Source organism: Pieris napi, chromosome 14 (assembly GCF_905475465.1).
Source record: "Pieris napi chromosome 14, ilPieNapi1.2, whole genome shotgun sequence".
Taxonomy (NCBI): Eukaryota; Metazoa; Arthropoda; class Insecta; order Lepidoptera; family Pieridae; genus Pieris; species Pieris napi.
In genome coordinates, this window is record NC_062247.1 from 6,701,809 (window position 1) to 6,724,454 (window position 22,646).

Sequence of the window (22,646 nt, forward strand, 5' to 3'; positions counted from 1 at the left end):
TTATTAGGTTCACTCTATTGTGTGCCGGGTTTTTAGTTTAATAATATTTTTATATTCGCTATAACTTTATTGTAAGAGCAGATAGTCTTAACAAAATAGTGTGTATCTTTTACATAAAATTCATATTTCATCTCTCAAAGCATCCATTCCTTGTTTGTGTACGTCAGTAAACTCTGTGACAGTATTGAAATTGATAGAGACTTAGTGCATACTACTGTAGTAGATAGTATCTACCGACTAGTAACTTTGGGATACCACAAACCATACCTACTGGAAATCATGATGAGGTAGTAATTGTCTGTATGAAGGACGATGCGAGACGTGGCCGTTTATATAATGAAGTAGTCAGTAATTCATACTGAGTCACCAGTTGTACTTAAGGGGGTTCCCGACAAAAATGTAAACGGGAAATGTCTAAAGTGAAAAGTCTAAGAGCATCAGACTTTAGACCAGGGCTGCCAGCTGTACGATTTAAATCGTACTTCTACGATTTTTTGTCATTTTCGCTCATGTAAGATCGCTGGACCAAGATCGTACAAAAATGTAGGATTTTTCGGGCAAGTATTATGTTCGGGGAATTTCCCAACAACCTTACGTATGCCTATATCTTTTACTTGAATGAAGACACTTTTTTCAAGAACAAACACAGAGCACAGAAATATCGTCCCGATTGGGAAAAAATAGATTTCTTTAAGGACTGGATAGGGCCCGGTAAAAACCAATTTAAAGCCAGGTGCATTGTTTGTGACGTCGAAATTGCTTCAGAATATGGAGTTTTACAGTTACACTCTTCAAGGCAAAGGCAGTCATTTTAAATAAAAACTTTCCACTTTTCTGTTGTACGATATTTTCATTTCAAAATTTACTTGGTATACGATTTTTTTGTAGTTGTTGTACGATCATGCTTTTTTTTCATCTGGCAGCCGAGCTTTGTACATTTTCTAGAAAACCCGTTAGGATAAATAAAACTATAATTGCGGCCACCGTGTTCTAAAACAATTTTGCTAATTATATAACTTAAATATACCTATACGCTTTAATAACCTTCAAATTATTACCTACACTATGACGACGTAACTATTTCATCGAGTGGTATTAAGTATAACAAGATTAGTTTTATAAGATACAATTTAAGTCTATTTTTTCATCTAGTAGACATACAATACTATTTACTTACTATACATATAAGCTAAATTGTATGCTATGTGATTGAAACAAAATAATAGCTTAACAGCTATTTAAACATACATACTTTGTTCATGAATAGGATAAAAAGTAATATACACAAAGTATAACAAATGAAACATCGTAAATAAGGGATTTTTCAAATTTATTGATACAAAATTAAAAGCAAACATTATTACAGCATAATGTTATATGCTATAAATATCATTAACATAACTAAATACCTAGTGATATACTTATCATTTGTATTAATAAACATTTTAATTAATAATAGCTAAAGCCCACAGTAAAACATAACAAAATTGGGAGCAAACCTTAATAATTTATATAAAATCCAATGAAATTTCCAATGATCATTCACAGTCTTAACAAAAGGCCTTTCTATGACAGTGCAAATTAGCCAAACTACAACACACATATTAGCTTATATTAAAATGAATATGGAGCTATCTCTAAGTTGTACCCTTAAGTTTTTAACAGACCACCCCATACTGCCCAAAATTATGAGTTATAAAAACGCTGAGTAACTCTCTCAATGGTCTAACTTCATTAACTACTTACATCTAGTGCTATAAAATTCAAATATATACAGAAATATACGACAAAATAAAAATGTACCAATTTTGTTTTATTTTAACATATATTTATTTAAATTATTGCCTTCTGCAGATCTTTTAATTATGAGTATGTTTGGAGGACAGAAATGTAAGTTTTTGAACAAGAGATAAGATACAGATGTCTTAATATTTCCACAAATAATAGGACTACAAATATATAAATTATATATATATTTGTTAACATTACAAATAAATTTTTGCAAAGAAAATTAGGAATAATATATCCTTTTCCACTGGGTTTAAAGATATCAGTGAAATGCAATATAATAGACAAGATATTTCTTAAGCAATTTCTAATTCAAAATAGTTAAACCAAACACATTTAAAATGCAAGGTAGGTCATAAAATGTAAATTGAATATCATAATTAGCTAATTAAGAGTGTCTTTATCAATCCTGTACATTTTTACATAATGTTACAAGTACTGAAGTAATAATAGCTTATGATAAAAATAATTATTGTATCAACTTTATATAAAATAGTGGGACACTTAATGTATTGCTATATATGGAGTTTGCATATGAATGTCTAACAAGCACAGTTGTCTCCATCCCTGTTGCGATTGTTATCATTGGCATTCAGTTTAATTTGATCTGGAAACTCATTATACAGTTCTGCCTCTGTTTCCTGTGCCAATGCATTACGAGCAATGGTTTGGAATGCTAATTCTACATTGACAGCTTCTTTGGCACTGGTTTCAAAATAGGGTATATCATTTTTACTCTGACACCACTGCTGAGCACGTTTTGCAGAAACGGCACGATTATCCAAATCCACTTTATTACCTAGGATGACAAACGGGAAGTGGTCAGGGTCACGAGGCGATGCTTGTATCAAGAACTCATCTCGCCAGCTCTCCAAGGACTTGAACGTGTTAGGGGCCGTTACGTCAAACACTAATACGCAGCAATCCGCACCACGGTAGAAGGCCACCCCCAAAGATTGAAAACGCTCTTGACCAGCTGTATCCCAAATTTGCATTGTGACAATCCTATCATCAACAATTACCTCCTTCGTGAGAAAATCTGCGCCTATGGTAGCCTTGTACTGATTGGAAAATTTCTTGTTGACAAACTGATTCATAAGCGAAGTTTTGCCAACCCCACTATCGCCTAGAATTATTACCTTTAGAAGGACCTTTTTTCTCGAAGACATAGTGCACAAAAATTTTCACAAGTTGTTGTAAAACAAAAATTACTACTCTCTTTGTCTGTAATAAAAACTGAAGGTAGAAAATTACTTTTGACACACTTCACCACAAAATATGCGTCATCTGATTTAGATATACTACCACAGATAAAAGAGATTTGGCAAAGTCGACTATCACAATGAAATAGAGAGTTCGTTCGAGTGATGTTTACCAGTCAATATGGGTTTATTCTAAAAACTACCTTCCACTTTTTATTTCTTTAGTATTATTATTCGAAAATCCTTGAACTGTTGTAGACAAATCTAGCCTAGCAGGTTAGAATATTGCACAGATTATATCTTTCAGTATTATTTAGTGGAGTATCTAATATTTTATCTGTGGATAACACAGGTTTTGAACTTTTGACTGCTCTAGTTTATAATTTATATAAGCTGTGAGTTCTGTTCAGCATTTGATTCTTTGATTTGAGGTTTCCGAATTCTAATTTCCGTAGATTTCCGTGTTTCTTGAAATCCAATATTGTTCCATTTATTTATTTTTTAATAAAATCTAATAACTAGGTACATATCCGTTAAACAAATCCTGCAACTACAATTGTTTACATGATGTACTAGAATTTTTTAAGTTTGTTAACTGTTCATTCACAAAAAAGTAAAAGGGAGGTGAGGTCAATCAGAATCGTGGTTTGTATTTAATTATTTTCCGTTAATAAAAATGAAATTATTTCACATGTCTTCTTATATTACAGAATGGAGAACAATTTGAGTCGCAGTGGTAGTCGGTCAAGCTCAGTATGCGAACTCGAAAAGGATATCAGTGATATGGAAATAATCAAATCTAGGACGAATCGACGGAGTGTATTTGTTCGAACACAACCAGCACGAAAAGCAAAAAGGATAAGATTTTTTCGAAATGGTGACAAATTCTATTCTGGAGTAATAATACCAGTCTTGCCAGAAAGATATAGGTGAGTTGAATAGGAAATAGATTAAGTCTCAAATACTTTCACTCAGTTTGCCACAGTTATGAACAAACAAATCAATAAAAGTATTTAGTGGAGAAATTTATTATTTAAAACTTTACATATTATAGCTACGCTACAATTAAGATTTTTTTTCAGATCTTTCGATAGTTTGACAGCAGACCTAACTAGAGTTTTAGTTGACAACGTAACTTTACCCAGTGGAGTTAGAGCTATATATTCACTAGAAGGTAGAAAAGTAAGTTTTAAAACCTCTGGTTATATCTATATAAAGGGGTTTTCTTGAAGAGTATAATTTTTTTGTAATATTTATAGATAGGAAAACTTGATGACCTGGAAGATGGACAGTCATATGTCTGTAGTGGATTTGGAGAACCTTTCAAACGGTTAGATTATGAAGCAAGTGCAGTGACCCCACAATCATTTAGATTAAGTGGACCTGAGACTCTTAGTGACAGTGCCAGTCCATCCCCAGCACGAGCAAATAATCGATTATCTAGATACCTGCAGGTAAACTGGTCTAACAATGATGCAAACACAATTAGCTCAATTAAAATACTTGTTAGTTAACACATTCATAAGGTTGTTGAACCAGTAATATGGATTAATATATAGACAAACTAGTTGAGCAGCACAATATCTAATATGTAGTGCTTGAAAAATTTGGTTACTTTAGGATTGGGTTATTCAACCAAATATCAAAGGGCAAAAGTTATCTTAGTTAGTTAGTTAACCACTTCTTCAGCTCAATAAATTGTATGTATATGCGATATATGTTTAAAGGTGAGCTGTGTTTGGGTTTGATAACCAGGGCAAACGAAATTATAGTTTAAACTTAGATGCTATACTGCTTGTACAGCACTTTAACTTCTAGATTACACTTAAATTAAAACAAGCAATACCAAATAAATAATTCAAATATGAAATAAACTAAATTATTTACACACAAATCTTGTATATACCAGGTAAAAAATGCACAAATACACTTACAAATTAGCATATAAATATTTAAAAACAGATGTTTTTTGTACCATGCACTCAGTACATGAGCATTGATGATTTTAGACAAATGGGAGCACCACAACTGGAAATGGATCTCCGAGAGTTAGTCCTCCTGGTGATAATGTTGTTCGGCCACGAATTGTTACAATTATTAGGAATGGTGTTAAACCCCGCAAGGTAATTATTGCACTATACAATATACATATCATATTGTCACTACTGTCATTGACACATTACTGACACTAGTCAAGTATTAAGGTTTGTTCAATTTATTTAACCCCATGGTCCTGTTTCATGATTAAACATACTTTATTCTCATGAACAAGAATTCAAATACATATATGTATAATCTATTGCCATTGGATATTTTTAATTTTTGAATATTATTCTGAGCTTTGCACAAATATCTGATGCATTTTTTTATTAAGAACTTTAGTTTTTCTTATTTTAAATGGTAATATTACACAGTGTTATAGTTTATAGATTTCTTTGAGTAGTTTGTACAAAGCTTTTTATTACACAATAATAAAGTTACTATTACTACTTCAGTGAAACCATTACAAAAATTTGTCTGAACTTTAAGCACAACATAAACAAGGTAATTTATATTTAGAAGTGTTTTAAGTAACGTTTTTTAATAAAGGTATGCAGATTGCTATTGAATAAACGCAATAGTCCAACTCTGGAGCATGCCTTAGCGGCAATTACTGAATGCATCAAACTTGACACAGGCTGTGTGAGAAAAGTGTTCACACAGTCTGGAACCTCTGTCACTGCACTGCATCAGTTCTTTGACGAGGATGATGTATTCTTTGCATATGGAAATGAAAGGTACTACTTTTTTTACCTACTTTTAAAACTAATATTATAAATTCCACATGATTTTTATTATGCTTTAAGCCATTTAGTTACATTTTTGATTTTATTTTGTAACGAGAAACAGATACACACACAGATAGCCAATAGGATGTTATTATATTTATTAATCCCAACGCGGGAGACGCGTTATAAATATGGATTAATTATGACGTTTTTGTAAATTTTGGTAATCTCTATATTTTAATGACTTCAAATTTTTGCTTGTAAAAGAATGAAGTCGCAGTATAAAGACGAAATATGTTAAGTCATTTCAGGTGTATTTTGTCCTTGTTTTTCCTCATAAGAAAATGTTATTTCAGAGTTAATCAAGAAGATTTCGAATTGGAATTTGAAGAGAGCAAAGCTGTTTTACAATGTCGAAAGACTCCGATCACGAGAAATTCGAGGTACATATTATAATAAATCTAATAAAAAAAATACATATTATTTATAAAAAAATTACAAAATCACAATTCTTTCGCCTCTGTCAAATTGTTTATATGAAAACAAATTCAAATATTTAGTTAGAAATTAACACCTTTTTACATACTATATAAGCCTATATCGCTTTTGTGGGTTAATTGTCTAAGGCCCTTGGTTCAAGTTGGTTCGATATTCGTAGCCGTCTCCTTACTATGCCGAAAAAAATTTTTTTTTTAGGATAAGAACTTACATATTTTATGAAAAAAAAAACGAATATATAAAACAATTGTTTGTAGTTATTATACATAGGCTATTTACATACTTATAGGTTCATATGTAGCAATTTCCTAACTTCATAATACTATTACATTATATATTGAAAATACTATTCAAATGTGCAATATCGCTATAGACCTAAATATATCTGCAAGATAAAATATCGTAGTTAGGTTTAACTGACCTACTATTATATTGATCAAATCGTTATCAACAAATGGTGAAACGGATAATTCAGTATTATCTGATTTTTATCTGTATTTTCCTGTATTGTGGTTTTCCCATTGACGTTATATTTACAAGTATACTCATAATACGGCGTCTACTTACATTAATAAATAGAAGGAAAGTTATTTTTTAACAACATATTAATACATTTTTTGGAAATCTTTTAGTATAGCAATGTAAAGAGGAAAAGTAATTTCTATAGTTATATTTATTGCATTGTAAGCCTTTGTGATTTAGTTAGTTAATTTATTAAACGCGTTAAACTTTGAGGTTCTTTTCTCAGTTAAGAAATAACTGTTTTGGTTTTGAAGCTACAGCCAAATTCGTAATTGTGTAAGGATGGTGATAATTGAGTACAGACTGTCGAAATTATATTAATAAAACCTAAATGCTTAGATTAATAGACTGTTTAACACATAAACCAGTTGCCCGTTTATCAAACTCTTCAGCCTTATAATTCTATTATACAGATCGGGGCCAAAGCCCCGAATGCCAGTTAAGGCAAGCGGTGCGGCTCGTAAAGAAAATGAAACGACGGGTGGATCTGGTGACAGCGAGCAAACTCAACTCGCCAACTTACTCCCACAGCCTCTACGCCTTAAGTACAATGTTGGAAAGATCATAGGTAAAACAACACATCTTGAAAATTTTGATAGCGTAGTATACATACAAACAAGCTTTTACTGGAGCTAAAATTAAAAGAGCAGTTTTGGCCTGGTGGCTGGTACGACCCTCATTCCTAGGATCGTGCGTGCGCAATTAGCTCTTGCTCATAGTGTGAAGGCAACCATCGTGAGGAAACCGGCAACGCACCCACTAAAAATGGGTGTCTATGGGCCCTTTTTGGTCGTCCCGCAAGCTCGTTTGCCCCCCCTATTATATAAAAAAAAACTCAAACCCAAAAATCATGACATGACATAATATGTCAGATCAGGCTTTCCTACTTCTCTACCTACGTCTTTATAATAAAAATTTAAGGGTTTTTTTGGCTTGTAGCGCCACTGGATTGTTATATTGAAATTAGAGGTAATTAAGTCACGGTTTGATAACTTGTAATCCAAAACTTGACGTTGTAAACGCGTCTAAAATGTGTTTTTTTGAAGTTGTACTTCTTTACGCGCGTTATGAAAAATTGATGAGAGTGAAATTTTACGATGCGCGCGCACCGTGACACAAAATTAACAGAATGAAGTTGCCCACGGAAGATGTTACGGCATTGGACGTAATTTAAAAACAACATTCGAATAATAATAGAATTTATGTTACACTTAATGTAAGAGAATAATAATAAATATTTATTTGTAAACTGAACTTTATTGACTATAATGACTCCTTTTCCAGTCTTTGATTATTTAATTGTAATAAATTATTTGCATGCAATCAAAAACTATTTTTAATAATACCAAAGAAGTATAACTTCTTACGCGCGTACGTAAGTACACGCACCCTTTTTTTGTTGTTGTGTTGATTAAATAACAAATCAAGGCGCTCACACCTTGACCATATTTGGCATAAAAAGTATTCGAGAAGTATATAAATAAAATCACGTTTTTTTTTTTAGGTGACGGCAACTTTGCGGTTGTAAGAATATGTACAGATAAAACGACTGGCAAAGATTATGCCCTCAAAGTCATTGATAAGGCTAAGTGCAAAGGAAAAGAACATTATGTAGAGGCAGAGGTAAGTTTAATACTTTCTTACTTTTTAATTTTTGCAAAGGCCAAAGAATTCTTGTAAAAATCTCTATGTATGTATTTGTTTTTTTGTCTAATGTGTTTCATCCATTTAATTTATTGTTTAGGTACCTACTACTATTAGTGTAAGATCCCGATATACAACGACCTTCACCGAGATGCTTATTTAATGAAACGTATTTTATATTTAATTTAATATGTCAATAAATATAATCCATATGGGTTGCCTAGCAAATTTCAGTCCAGAGTATGTTTAATTAATATTTAAAAAAAAAATTTTTTTATAATTTGCATGTACATAGTAAATTTTTTTTCAATCAATATTTTTAATCAGGGTAGTATTATATATGTATCACTATAACTTGCTTTTTTACCAAAGATGTATATATACTTTAGTGTCACATAAATAATTAATTGATTAAAAACAACCTAACGTTTGCATATTCTATGGCCTTCATACTATCGATTGGTATAGAATTTATCTAATAATCATACCGGTGAAACGTTTACGAAAAAAATTTTTTTTTAAATATTAATTAAAATACTCTGGACTGAAATTTGCTAGGCAACCCATATGGATTATTTTTATTGACATATTAAATTAAATATAAAATACGTTTCATTAAATAAGCATCTCGGTGAAGGTCGTTGTATATCGGGATCTTAGACCATATAATTTTGTCAGTTTTCCATATGGACACGTTTTCTCATTGTTAATTAAAATATTTACGATACGAGATTAGTTAAATCTGTGAATTATTTTGCAAAATATACTTTAGTGAAAGTTTTAACCTTTAATATTTTTTTAGGTACGAGTCATGAGAAAGCTGTGCCATCCTCGCATCGTATCTCTTGTTGAGGAGCAAGACAGCCCCGAATGGCTATTTCTTATTATGGAGTTAGTTAGTGGTATGTTATGAAACATTCTATTTATAAGCTTTGATTGAGCCAAATACATATGTTTTTACGTCATCATACTTTTAAAATACATTCATTCTTTATTTATTTATTATTTTAGCCATTTCCCCTTTTTGTCTTATACTTCACAATACCATAACAATTAATAGCTTGAATCAGTGATGGTCTACACGCCTAACGCCATTTCAGCAAAGATGTGGTTTTTGGAATTACATGTTCTTGTATTTTTAATTTTCTCGTTTTAACATACGCCTCCAATATTACTTTATCCATAAACGCACTATGAGTCTCAAATAGGTATTTAATATTTTGTTCTTATTAAAAAATAATGTTTTGTACATAAACAATATAAATATATTTATGAATAAGGTTTGGTTACCAAGCTTTTGCAATTAAAGACATCCTTGGCAATCAATTATACCATATATTTTACGACCTGTGGAAACCATTTAAAAATTGCTGCCTTTATTATCTTTGATTAATTACTCAATATGATACTTATATAATAATGTTACACTTATTTATATATACAGTGGTTTTGGGCTATAGAACATAGTAAGACGGAAATATTTCAGCATGACATTCTGACTCTTCTTTGATTAACATAACCTTTACACATTTAAAGAAAAACGCTCTTACCGGATTAAAGTTATGTATTATTATAAATTTACAATTATTTGACATAATTTTAACATACGCTTTGACCAACCGAAAGTACTTGCGAAAGAGAAAAGATTCTTCCCAAGATTGGTACGCGAAGCCATTGAAATCAAAAAACACCCCAATTTCAATAGAGAAGACGGTCTAAAATGTTCAAACACCTGGGATCCAATAATATCCAAATTAAAATCTCAAAAAGAAAAACAATCCGCGAAAATAGAGGACACCGTGAGCCATTTTTGCCAAAACCCTTCATCTTTTAGTCGATACCAACTCCGGGGAAATAAATACAGATAATGCAACTTTCTCTGATACTTTTTGACATTCAACATCTTTTGTCTTCAGTCACCGTGACCACGCACGCTGTAAAGCACGCGAAACGTCGGATAAATTTAAAATTATGTCAAATAATTGTAAATTTATAATAATACATAACTTTAATCCGGTAAAAGCGTTTTTCTTTAAATTCTGACTGATTTTCCATATGAAATAAAATGATTAGAAAATATAAATTAAAAAGTTTTTAGCATTCATCTTTTAAACAAGCGAAATAACACACTAGGTACAACTAGTACAATTAGTCATAGGGTAGTTAAGCGTTCTAATCACGGGTGTGCGCCTGTGGAGTTTTTTTAACTATTAGCACTTGCTCCTACGGTAAGAACAAGGTGCGGAAACCGCCATGTCCCAAACCTAATATGACACTTGCTAGACACGGCTCACCTATTTGTTGAGTAATAAAATACACTGGATTATTATGATTTATTTAAAAAATATTAAATAATGTCCAACCGGTAAAAGAATAAATATTTGTCGGCTTCTAAGTCATGTGAATGTTTTAGGTGGAGACCTCTTCGATAGTATAGCGGCTGCCTCCAAATTTTCCGAACCTCAGTCGCGTTTACTAATCGGTCATCTAACATCCGCTATCGCATACCTGCATTCGCTTTCCATTGTGCATCGAGACATCAAACCCGAGAATCTCTTGGTAAGATAATTCATTAATAACATTCTTTACCAATTCATGTAAAAGAACATTGCAATTGTAATATTAATTTTTCATTCACTCTTAATGTTATAACACTAATAAACAGTTTTCAGTTTCCTACCCAAATGGGGTCTTGTTTCTGTGCCTATAAATTAAGAGGCCTTATCTCTTTACAATAGATTTTCAAGTACATATATATGTAATAAGGTACAATCCGATAATGTTAGTTATTCGAACGCTGTTACTTCCATTTAAATCAATCTCGTAAATAATTATTAGAGCGCTGCGAAAGTTTTCCATACAATACTCTCTTACATTAGTTACGTGTCGTTCGTGGGTTACGTATCGTACGTTAGTTACGTATCAGCGCTGGTTGTCTGTACCTACCAATAGTTTTACGTATTGTATGTATTGTTGTTCCCTCAATATTCGTTGCGCTGATGGCCCTTGGATCGTGCGGTAAAAAACCCAACATTTAATTTCTATTGGGAGTTACAGAGTACCTACCATATGCGTTAATCACATACGTGGTTATACTGGTTTGCTGTAGATTAGGGTGTTCGAATATTTTGTTAGCAAATCATTGAGGAAGATAGTTAAGATTAACTACGGTGAAAACTTTATAAAAAATGCGCATTTAGCAACGAACGGCGCATTTTCTGTCCTGCGCATTGTACGGAACAAGGCATATGAACCAAAGTGGAGTGATTACGACGTAATCAAAGAAAGTAAAAAAATTAATTAATCTTAGGGAGTTTGACGTCGCATGAAGTTTACACTGTATTTGAAAGTAGTCATTGTATGTCAAATGTTTAATTAGGTGGAAGTAGGTCCAGATGGCAGTGTTCGAGGCCTGAAGCTGGCTGACTTCGGTCTAGCAGTGGAGGTGTGGCATCCACTGCAAGCCGTCTGCGGGACGCCTACTTACGTCGCGCCGGAGATCTTACTCGAAACTGGTTATGGACTTAAGGCAAGTAGAAAAGAAACTTTAGAGGTGTCAAGGGACACCCGGATGGAACGAAATTCCTTTCGATTAATTTATATGTTAATTGGTATCATAACAGTATGATAGATTTTCTCGACACCAATCTTACGACGAAAAAAAAGCCAACATCACGAGTTGTTCTCAGGCGGTCACCCATCCAAGTACTGACCTCGCCCGACGTTGCTTAACTTCGGTGATCGGACGAGAACCGGTGTATTACAATAGCAAATAGCAAAAAAGTGTCGTGACAACTTTTCGTAAGATTTTTTTCCGTCTAGCCCCCTTTCACAACGCGCGATAAGGAACTTCGTTCCAAAAATATTGAAAAATACCAAGATAACTAGCTAAGCCAGAAATACATTTAATTTAGTGTTAATTAGAATTAAACGCGTTTAAATCCTGCCTAATTATTCTTATTTTTATAATTGTCAGATTTTCTAATGGATAGACCATTATGATTTTTTTTTGTTGACGTTTTGAGTTTATTGACAGCCAGCTTTAGGTAACTAAAAAAAATATTCTTGTGTTATATTCACCTCTACGGCCCTTTGCCTTAGAGTTTAACATTAATTATTTTGTAAATATTTTTATTAGACGCTTACTACTAGTTATTTTCTATCGTACATACTTATTGCTTGGGGAAATAGAAAAGACCAATGGTATTTTCGATTTAGAGTTGAGAATTGCACTTTTTCCACTGTTTATATTCAACAATACTTTATAAAGAGTTTATTTGTATAAAGTTCGCTTTTTTATACTTTTTAGATCGACGTGTGGGCAGCGGGTGTAATCCTATACATATTGTTATGCGGTTTTCCACCATTCTCGTCCCCGGATGGCGACCAAGAAAAGCTTTTCGATGCTATACTATCCGCTCGCCTGGAGTTCCCTGCACCTCATTGGGAGAGGGTTTCCGCTGGGGCCATTGACCTCGTCGCGAATATGTTGCGGCCTCAACCTGAATTGCGCTTTGCCGCTGAAGATGTGCTAGATCATGCTTGGATGTCGGTATGTATTAAGGACAAAACTTTGTGATTTATTTTCATTTTGGCCATAGTAAATTGTGATAACGTTTCATACAGAATTTTACCTTAAATATTTTGATATGATGGTTTCTTAAGATTATATTTTTGTAATTACTTACTAGTAATAAATTTCCATGTTGAATTTGACTGCTAACGTTAAATAACACGCAGTCCAGGCTGTATATGAAAAAAGTGTGTGTGTACAAAGTACACATGTCAGAAGTGAAACTTCTGTGGCAAACTAATCTTTAAGTGTTGTTCATATTTATACAAATCTAAAAGTTTAGATTTCCGATACTTATAGGGACGGGAAAATATGTTGGGAATTTAATTGTCATTAAAATATTACGTGTCGAATAATAAAAAATGTGACTGACGGGAAATTTTTTTCCAACGCCGATAAAGAAGTTTGACTTCAAAAAGCAACATGGCGCGTAACCGAAAAACGTGACTATTTGCTACAAAATTTCTCCCATACGTCGGGAGAATAAGAAGTTTCACTTCAATAAATAAAAATGTTAATTACAGGAGGACTACGACGAAATGTGTGGTCTCCACACTTGGTACGATGAAGACTCCTCATAGCTACACACTGACGCTGTAGCTGCTACGTGACGGCTTTACTCAGCTTAGCGCGAGCGCGCTATCATTATCCTTGGGCTAATTCCAATATTTAATTAAGCATACAGAACTATTTAGATGACTCCGTAGATCGGTACATGTTTTGAAATGAAGAAAGCGGGGTCTGAGCCACATTTTTAAAATGAATTTTCAGAAATGGAAGCATATAATATGTTACATGAGAAGAAAGACACAGATTGGAATTTGATTTATTAATGTTTACGTCATAGAAGAATTCGTTATTTACCTGGAATTAGCCCCGAGTGGATGTTAAACTGTGTAGGAAATAAATCGGCTGTATTTCCTTTACAGTAAAAACTGCTTTATAATATAACACCATAAATACCAAAGTATACTTAAAAGTACCAGTGACACTGTGCTTGTGTTCAATTAAAAAAAATGTATTTCAATCAATTTTAGTGCGGCAGTGTCTTTTATATTGACTGTTCCATAGATGCAATTGTAAGTGATCATCAAATGAACTTTTTTATTTATTTTCTTAATGTAGTTTCTTTTCCATAGTAAGTATTTATGTGGCTGTACCAGTTTCTTTAGTATTATTTAGCTTTACAGCTTCTTAAAGGGGCTTGAGTAGGAAAACTTTTAAAGTATGTATTATTACATCCCATTGTGCAAACATGAGCTATTTTCAACACAATTTTTGTCAAATTTACAAATTTTGTGGAGAAAGTTTTCTTTCTTATTCCCCTTCACTGCATTTAAGTGACAAAAGGCGTTTTGTTCCTAAAGTTATTAATGAATTGGCACTTCAAGTTTAGTTTATGTTAATTAATTCAAACTTGGTGCAAATTTCTACAATTTTCATCAGAAAATAGGTTAAATTATATCTTATGTTACTTGATTAAATAGTTAATATATGTTCTTTATAAATAAACACCTTTAAAATAATTTATTGCACATGCTTAGTTGAAGGTACAATAATTGCTAGATTAATAGATTTTTTACACATCTCAATAGATTTTCAAATATAATGCTCAAAAATTAAGTGCAATAGGGATTACTGGTGCCAAAAATTATTGCGATTGGTTATATGCATTGTCATTATCGAACTCAAATATTTCCTGTGAAAACATCATGCAACTGTAGGACATTCCAAACTAAATATAGTACTGTTACTAATTAGATGACAATAAATATAGTTTCAGATGAACTGACAGGACATCCCTAGGTAGGAATAATACTTATGTTAATTTGATGGAAATAATTTTTATAAATTCATACAGTAAGATTCATTTCACATCAATTCAGGTAACTCATTGAAAATAATTTGCTTAAAATAAATTATTTATTAAAATTTAAGTATTTTATTTAATGACCCTATTTTGCAGTGTTGCAAATAACATCTCTTATTGGTTATAAAATAAAGCTACCATGATATCAGTTATTAAAAGATGGTATTTTTGAGGTCAAATTTATATTATTTTCAATTATATAAATAACGTAATATCACTTTAGTATATACCCTGTTAATAAAAATCCACTTGATCCATTCATTAATACTTCTGGGTGTGTTCTTTCAGGCAAGATCTAAAAATAAATAAAAAAATAGTAGTAAATTTGAAGGACAATCAATGAAATTTATATAGGTATGCACTTTAGTAATGCACATCTCTTTTACATACTTAAATTTTTTTTAAGATTTATATTTACCTGATAGTTTCTCATCCAACTGCAAGTGAGCTTTAAAGCTGCTACATTACTTTGAGACTTAAGAGTAACATACAAGTTTTGTAATGGTTCTGCAACAGGGTAGTAAACAACAAATGGTCTACCAGGTTTAACAAATTTTGATAATTCCACAAATATATTTTGAGGATCCTCCTTGCACGCTATAACAAGCGAGTCCATTTTATTTGATATAATGTTTGATGCTTCTATGTTGTCAAAATGCCATTTAGGCTTTTTTGGTTCTTGTGTATACCTATTTTCTGTTTTTTCTATGTCTAGGCTCTGTGTTTTAGAAATTTTAGAAACCTTTGCACCATCTTCAGGTAAAGATTCACCTTTTCTTTTTAAACTATTACTATTTGCAACTTCAATAATTTTCTCTGATGAATTTGTATCACAGCCCTGATAATATTGCCTCAGTGCAGAATATACATTAACAGAAACACATTTGTTATAATGCTCCGGACTGTAATTCATAGCTAACAAAGCTTGTTTTTGGGACATATTGCCTGGGTGCATGTGAACTAATCTTCCAGTGTTACTATCTCCTATGGCATTTAACAAAGCAGCAGCAAGTAGTCCATTTGACCCTGAGTCATAAAGCAAGTGATTACCTTCACAACATAGATTGGCCATGGTAACAATTTGAGATAATGTATCAATGCGAATTCCTTGTACTTTTGTTGGTTCTAGTTTATATAAAATTTCTGATATTATTCTTAAATTTGGTTTTAAAATTTGGATATATTCAAAATATTTTTTTTCCTTTTTTTTCAAATACTTATCCTGCGAGAATTCTGTCTTATTATGAAAAGTATTTGAATTAGTTATCAGTGTTTCAACAATGTCTGCAGCTTTAGATGAATCACTTTTCAAGTCATAGATTTCGTCTGCTGTTAATTTTTGAGATCTGCCATCGTCGTATATATTTCTATTATCAGAACCAGAAGATTTAATGCCAATCTCGTCTTTAAGGCATGCTGTTTCTCCCACCAATTCTAAATCATATTCCCTACTTCTTTTTTTGCCTTTGGCTACCATTTTAAATATTGAAAAATAGTTGCATCCTTCAATAGCGCTTAAGCTAACGGAATCTTTTCCAACACTAATTCGTGAATCGGTTTTATTAAATTTATAAAGCTTTTTGTAATTATGTTTTTGCACAACAATATACTCACCAACTTTAATGATGTTATTTGACATTTTAAAGTATAGTTAGTATTAATTTAAAACACGGTTAGCACTTTTGTCTTAAAGAGGTTCAATCGCCAAAGGTAAATAAAATATTTAAAAGTTGAATTAAATAAGACAAAAATAGAGGTTGTGTTTTCAACACACGAATACAGCTGAACAGCTCACAGGCCACAGCTGACAAAGACAGCATATAAAATTACTCTGTAGGCTGTCGGCTGTCTACTGTCATCTGATTTTTCATAAAGTGTGAACATAATGTCCGCGTGGATATCTGTCATTTATTTTTGCCCTATAAAGACATCACAAAGTAGCAGTGATGCCAACTTGGGGGGTTTCCCACCAAATTTAGGGGTGATCAAAAGAAATCCAGGGGGTTTTTTAGGGGGTACATTTATTTAGGGGATTTTTAGGGAGTACTTTATTCAAAAAAAAATTCTCTACAAACACACGATTCTATACAAATTATATTAAGCTTCGAACGCAATCAACAAACTAAACCAAATATAAACTCCAAGCCTAGCTACAGTTTAAATATCGAAAAACAATAATTTCATGTGTCAAATTTGTTCCTTCTGACCGTATGATCAAATCATTTAACGTCAATATGTACGATTTTAAAAATATCAGCAACAGTAAAACGCAGTGCGATATCCAGGCCGATGCCTTCGACGAAGTATTAGAAGCTTATCCCAATGACATTTAATAATATTGTGTTAGAAGGAAAAAAAGGAGATATTGAAGCAATTCGTTTTCGTTTCGTCTCGTTTGACTGCAACAGAACAGATAAAAAAGAAAAGTACAAAAAGTTTTAAAAATAATGTATGAAAAGAAAATGACGAAAACGCAAAAAAATGCCAAGAAACTGAACAAGAAAGATTGTCTGTAAAGAAAAACTGAATTCGAAGAAAAAAAAATAAGAATCGTTTCATCTCATTGTTATTATCATTAATATTCACATATATAAATATGTAAAATGTACTCACATAAATACAACAGCAATTTTTTACTACTTCAACGTATTTTTAATTCATATTTGAAATTACCTCTCAAACCAAGTGTACAACAAAAACTAGGGTTTTTTGATCAGGGGTATTTGAAGTTGGTCCTAGGGGGAACATTTTGTTGGAGTTGGCATCACTGCAAAATAGAGTTAATTAATTTATTTCTATCCGTGTAAGTTTCGTCGGTGATCAGTGTCCAGTGATCACACTGTGGTTAAAATTTTAATCAAGAGGACCAAAAGTACGCGCCGTACGTATCAGACGATAGACAGGTTGGTTCACAAAAACAATATTTTACTTTTTGCCCTAAAATCTAGTACCTGCCCAGTAGCAACATAAACATTAATAAATTAAAGATATACGATTATTGTGAAATTTGCTATAGAAAGTTGTAAAATCGTAAAATAAAGTAAACCACGTAAACTTGCATTCTATATCTGATATTATGTGTTTTTAGACTTGTTACTAATATAGCTTTCGATTCATAAATTCTATTTTAATATTAATAGGTACGAAGTGCATTATGGCTGCATTAAAGAACACCAAGAATTTAAGGGTATTTAAAATCTTAGCTACAAGATACTCTCCACAAGTGAAATCAACAAGAAATTTAAATCTCCAAGAGTATCATAGTAAAGATTTATTAAAAAAATATCATGTGTCTATTCAGAACTTTCGGCTAATAGACTCTAGTCTGGATCCTGAACCATTGTCAAATTTTAAAGCCAATGAATATGTTGTTAAAGCACAAATTTTAGCTGGTGGCCGTGGTAAAGGACATTTTGATAATGGGTTCAAAGGTGGAGTTCACATTACTAAAGACCCACGACAAATTATTCCTTTAGCAAAACATATGATTGGTCATAAGTTAATTACAAAACAAACTCCAAAGGAAGGCATTTTGGTTGATAAAGTAATGGTTGCTGAAAGTGTTAACATTAAACGGGAAACCTATCTAAGTATTGTCATGGAAAGAAGTTATAATGGAGCAGCATTAGTGGCTTCACCAGCTGGTGGTATGGATATAGAGGCTGTAGCAGAAGAAACCCCTCATTTATTAAAAACAATACCAGTAGATATTTATGAAGGTGTAACAGATGCCATGGCAAAAGAGTTAGCAGAGTTTATGGAATTCAAAGGAGTAATGGTTAATAGGTGTGCAGAAGAAATCAAGAAACTGTGGCAGCTTTTCCTTAAGGTAATGTACATATTTTATTATTTTCAATAACCTAAAACTGAAATGTAAACTGATAAATAAATTATTATATACATTTAAATTAATTAATTACCATACAGATAAAAACAGAGTAAGGTTAGGAAGATGTTAAAGACACCCTTTAAAAGACTACACATAAGAAGTATTTACTTCTACAAATACATTCACACATGAATGAATGCATTCATTCATTGCACAGAACACCTTCGAGGTCTACAATTGCATTTTATTTTAAGCTACACATTAAATTCTACCCCAGTTCTTGCAATTATAGTCTTATTACTACTTTTGAATGTAGTCATAACTTTTATATATGTTTGTATTTTAGGTAGATGCAACACAGTTGGAAATTAATCCTTTAGTAGAAACTGATGATGGTCGGGTTGTTGCAGTTGATGCTAAAATTAACTTTGATGACAATGCACAATTTAGACAAAAAGATATATTTGCCCTTGATGATGTGTCTGGAGTGGACCCTAGAGAAGTAAGTATAGATAACTCGTCTATTTATTTTAATACTAGTTATATAATAAAATTGATACATACACATTACAATAATTCATACATATAAATATTATCAACTATTATCAATTTTGTAGTGATTCATTATCTTATCTATTGAGTGGCATGACTTGAATGGCAATATTTTTAAAACAATAAATTTGGAACACATACATTTGTTTAATTCTAAAGCAAAGTATATATATATATATAATAATGACTCTCCTTTCTAAGGATTTCACTACAATGGAAATTTTTATGGTTTACAGAGCATTATCATAATTATATGTACTTAGGTATATTTATAATAAGAATTGCAACTTTGTTGAAGCACACATATTTTAAATGGATTATTTCTATTAGACAAACCAAAAATTCTCAGTTCCATGCCCTATTATTTTGCTGGTTATGAGACCTTTCTTTTTGGCCTGTATGCCTGTGTGTCTAGCTTCAGACTGCATACCTTTGTATAGTCCCCTTTTTTTATACAACAAATTCACTACATTGACAAGATTTTATTTAGGGTATGTTCCGATATACACTGCGACCACTGTACAGAGTACCGTCAATTTAGTATACTGTGAAACCGTTTCTCTATAGCCAGCTATACTGGTTACAATTTAAAACGGAACGCAGTCCAGTATACTAGTCAGCTTCGTTTTTCGACACAGTTTTCAAATGAGTGCATCAAAGTTTTTCAATTCAACAAGAAAAACTATTATTGGAGTATTATCGCATTAAAAAAATCTATATTAATATTAACTGTCAATTGAATTAATACTACAAAGAAAGTAAGTTAGAATTTTAAATGTTTGTTATTAAACTGTAAGTTATATCAGCCGTTAGGCATTCAAGTGGTTTTGATTGATCACGTGATCAAAGCACTGCGAGTACCTTACCTCGAAAACGCCAGTGCTCGCAGTAGAAGTATAGCGGGGATTTGTGACGTCATATATTTCCCTAGGACGCTGCGGCTGTATACTGGCAGTCCATTGCGGAACGAATTTTTGAACAGTGGGAGCCACTATACAGTACTCGCAGTGTATATCGGAACATACCCGTAGTCTCTTGAAGGTGCATATGACAAGGCAAATGCAATGTATTTGTAGTATTAGCTAAACCAAGCAACATAACACAACTAATTTCTACAAGGCATAATTTACGTAATATCGTATAATATAATTACTCTTTATTGTCATAACAGGTAGAAGCAACATCATTAAATTTGACATATATTGATATGGATGGAAGTATAGGCTGCATGGTCAATGGAGCTGGTTTAGCAATGGCTACAATGGACCTTATTACGTTAAGTGGTGGAAAACCAGCTAATTTCTTGGACCTTGGAGGAGGAGTAGGTCAATCGCAAGTGTCCGCTGCATTAAGAATATTGGAGTCTGACCCTAAAGTGAAGGCTATATTTGTCAATGTTTTTGCTGGTAAGTAATATTTTAATAACTCTAAATGACTTTCAGAACAAGTCCTTAATATAAAAAGAATTTCATAGCTATTAAGTTTTGCAATATAATTATGAACAATTAACGAAGTATAAAATTAGCTGCTTATTAAATTTTGTTCAATTGTTATTATTGTATTGTTATTTAAACATTTTAAAAATTTGAAGGTTAAAAATATTATTTATCGTATTAAACGCATTCAAAGGTCATACTACAATAATTTATATTGAATAATTTGTATACTAATATAATAGGGAGGCTCGATGATCATCGACGTTGAAAGCAAAAACATCGATGTTGCTATACTAAAAATATCGTAACATCGATGTTAATTCACGACCAATGCAACCAACGAAACAAAGATGTCTTTTATGAACGCATCCACAAATCAGGTTTATTAAAATTTTCGAAGTCTCGCTCGCTCTTTCTCTCTCAACAAAGAAATATATTAAATGGTTCTTCTTTATCAAAATTACTTTTCATTCAGTCAGTTGATAAAAAAATATCGGAATATGTAATAATTTGTTCTATTTATTAATACATTTAGAACTATATTTTATTTCTTTGTCAATTATTAATGCAAAAATCATCGATGTTGGATAACAGCGATGATGGTTTTCGATAAATATCGAACATGGCTTTCGATTATCGTCAATATCGATGTTTAAAGACAGCGTGCACAACAAAAGACAACAACAAAAAAGCCGTTTGATACGATTTTATAATGTGTCAGTTATAATCGCATTTAATCAATGGTTTATATTCAGGTATCGTAAACTGTGCAACGGTTGCAAGTGGTATTGTGGCAGCGTGCAAGGAAAGTCCTCCAAAACACCCGCTTATTATTAGATTGGAGGGTACAAACGCAGCTCAGGCAAAGACAATTCTAGAGCAATCGGGCCTCAATATCAATATGGTGAATGACGCCGATGAAGCAGCGAAGTTAGCTGTCAAATTAGCAAATGAACAAAAATAAGTTATAGAATTTAACATTTTAGATAAGCACAAATTTTTGACCGAATTATGTTAATTGTATCTATTTTTACTTTCATGTAAATAAATTTGTTAATTAAAGACAAGACTGAGCTTGTTTTATATGTTTTAATAAACGTTATGTAGTTATTTGTTTTTTTTAATTCGCACTAAATATTGACGTTTTGCAAACTATATCGAAAGTACGAATTTTGCCAAAAAATAAACTTTTTCAGACACATCCTTCTATTATCTTACTCACAATTAAATAAACTACATCCTAAGTCCGTTTGCCGGTTATCCCGACACAGACCTTGTCCAAATGGTAATTTAAATACTTAAGGGTCTGTTTCACAATGTACGGATAAGTTCTGCATAAGTTCCAAATTAGCTATTTATTACTTATTGGTAGGATAAACACAATTGTTGCGTTTCACGACTGTCAGATAGCGCTATTCGTCACATAAAATCCATCATAAGTTATGAGTCTGATGAATGTCAAATAGCACAATTTATCTTCCAAATAATTTATGTGTTGCATAGCTATTTGGTACTTTATCCATACATTGTGAACAGACCTTAAATGTAATTTAAACGAAAAGTGTACATCAGATAAACTAATAGCTTTAGTTAATGAAAAATTATTATGTATTTTTTGTTACATTATATGTTTTCCTGATTTAATAAGTAAATTGTTTTTATCGATGATAATTAATTTCAAGCATAATGATTCCCTATACAAAAACATGACCTATTACTAACGATAGAGGATATTAAAATTACACCAAAATTAAAGATACTTTTATCATATAAATTCCAGTAATAAAGAAATATATAAAGCTAAGGCAACTTACAACGCTTATAAGAGGCCATACGAATGAAGTAGTTAAATCGTCGATCATAATAACAGAATGAAATAATATAGACTCTCACCAATAAATTTATAACTTTAACGATGTATCTTCTGTGTAAAAGGCAAACAAATAGTAATACAAGTTCTTTGT

The 22,646-nt window shown here is 31.9% G+C and overlaps 4 protein-coding genes across 4 annotated transcripts; 2 read left to right on the plus strand and 2 right to left on the minus strand.

Annotated features, from left to right (window-relative positions):
- Positions 1 to 1,313: 1,313 nt before the first annotated feature.
- On the minus strand, positions 1,314 to 3,094 carry LOC125056139 (ras-related protein Rab-7a). The gene has a single exon (XM_047659103.1). It carries the CDS (start codon positions 2,955 to 2,957, stop codon positions 2,331 to 2,333), a length of 627 nt encoding a protein of 208 aa, XP_047515059.1. The 5' UTR covers positions 2,958 to 3,094; the 3' UTR covers positions 1,314 to 2,330.
- Positions 3,095 to 3,378: 284 nt separating this feature from the next.
- On the plus strand, positions 3,379 to 14,927 carry LOC125056135 (serine/threonine-protein kinase GA29083-like). The gene is made up of 14 exons (XM_047659097.1): positions 3,379 to 3,614; positions 3,701 to 3,919; positions 4,073 to 4,172; positions 4,250 to 4,444; positions 5,000 to 5,113; positions 5,580 to 5,767; positions 6,115 to 6,201; positions 7,192 to 7,346; positions 8,283 to 8,401; positions 9,225 to 9,324; positions 10,836 to 10,981; positions 11,802 to 11,951; positions 12,732 to 12,974; positions 13,520 to 14,927. The coding sequence occupies exons 2-14, from the start codon at positions 3,702 to 3,704 to the stop codon at positions 13,574 to 13,576; spliced, it is 1,872 nt and encodes a 623-aa protein (XP_047515053.1). The 5' UTR covers positions 3,379 to 3,614; position 3,701; the 3' UTR covers positions 13,577 to 14,927.
- Positions 14,905 to 16,669, minus strand: LOC125056138 (tRNA (adenine(58)-N(1))-methyltransferase non-catalytic subunit TRM6). The gene is made up of 2 exons (XM_047659102.1): positions 15,284 to 16,669; positions 14,905 to 15,160 (listed from the first exon to the last, which is right to left on the minus strand). The coding sequence occupies exons 1-2, from the start codon at positions 16,502 to 16,504 to the stop codon at positions 15,080 to 15,082; spliced, it is 1,302 nt and encodes a 433-aa protein (XP_047515058.1). The 5' UTR covers positions 16,505 to 16,669; the 3' UTR covers positions 14,905 to 15,079.
- A 1,017-nt stretch (positions 16,670 to 17,686) lies between these two features.
- On the plus strand, positions 17,687 to 21,792 carry LOC125056016 (succinate--CoA ligase [GDP-forming] subunit beta, mitochondrial). The gene is made up of 5 exons (XM_047658824.1): positions 17,687 to 17,768; positions 18,006 to 18,694; positions 19,041 to 19,196; positions 20,418 to 20,652; positions 21,438 to 21,792. Exons 2-5 carry the CDS (start codon positions 18,020 to 18,022, stop codon positions 21,644 to 21,646), a joined length of 1,275 nt encoding a protein of 424 aa, XP_047514780.1. The 5' UTR covers positions 17,687 to 17,768; positions 18,006 to 18,019; the 3' UTR covers positions 21,647 to 21,792.
- Positions 21,793 to 22,646: the final 854 nt, after the last annotated feature.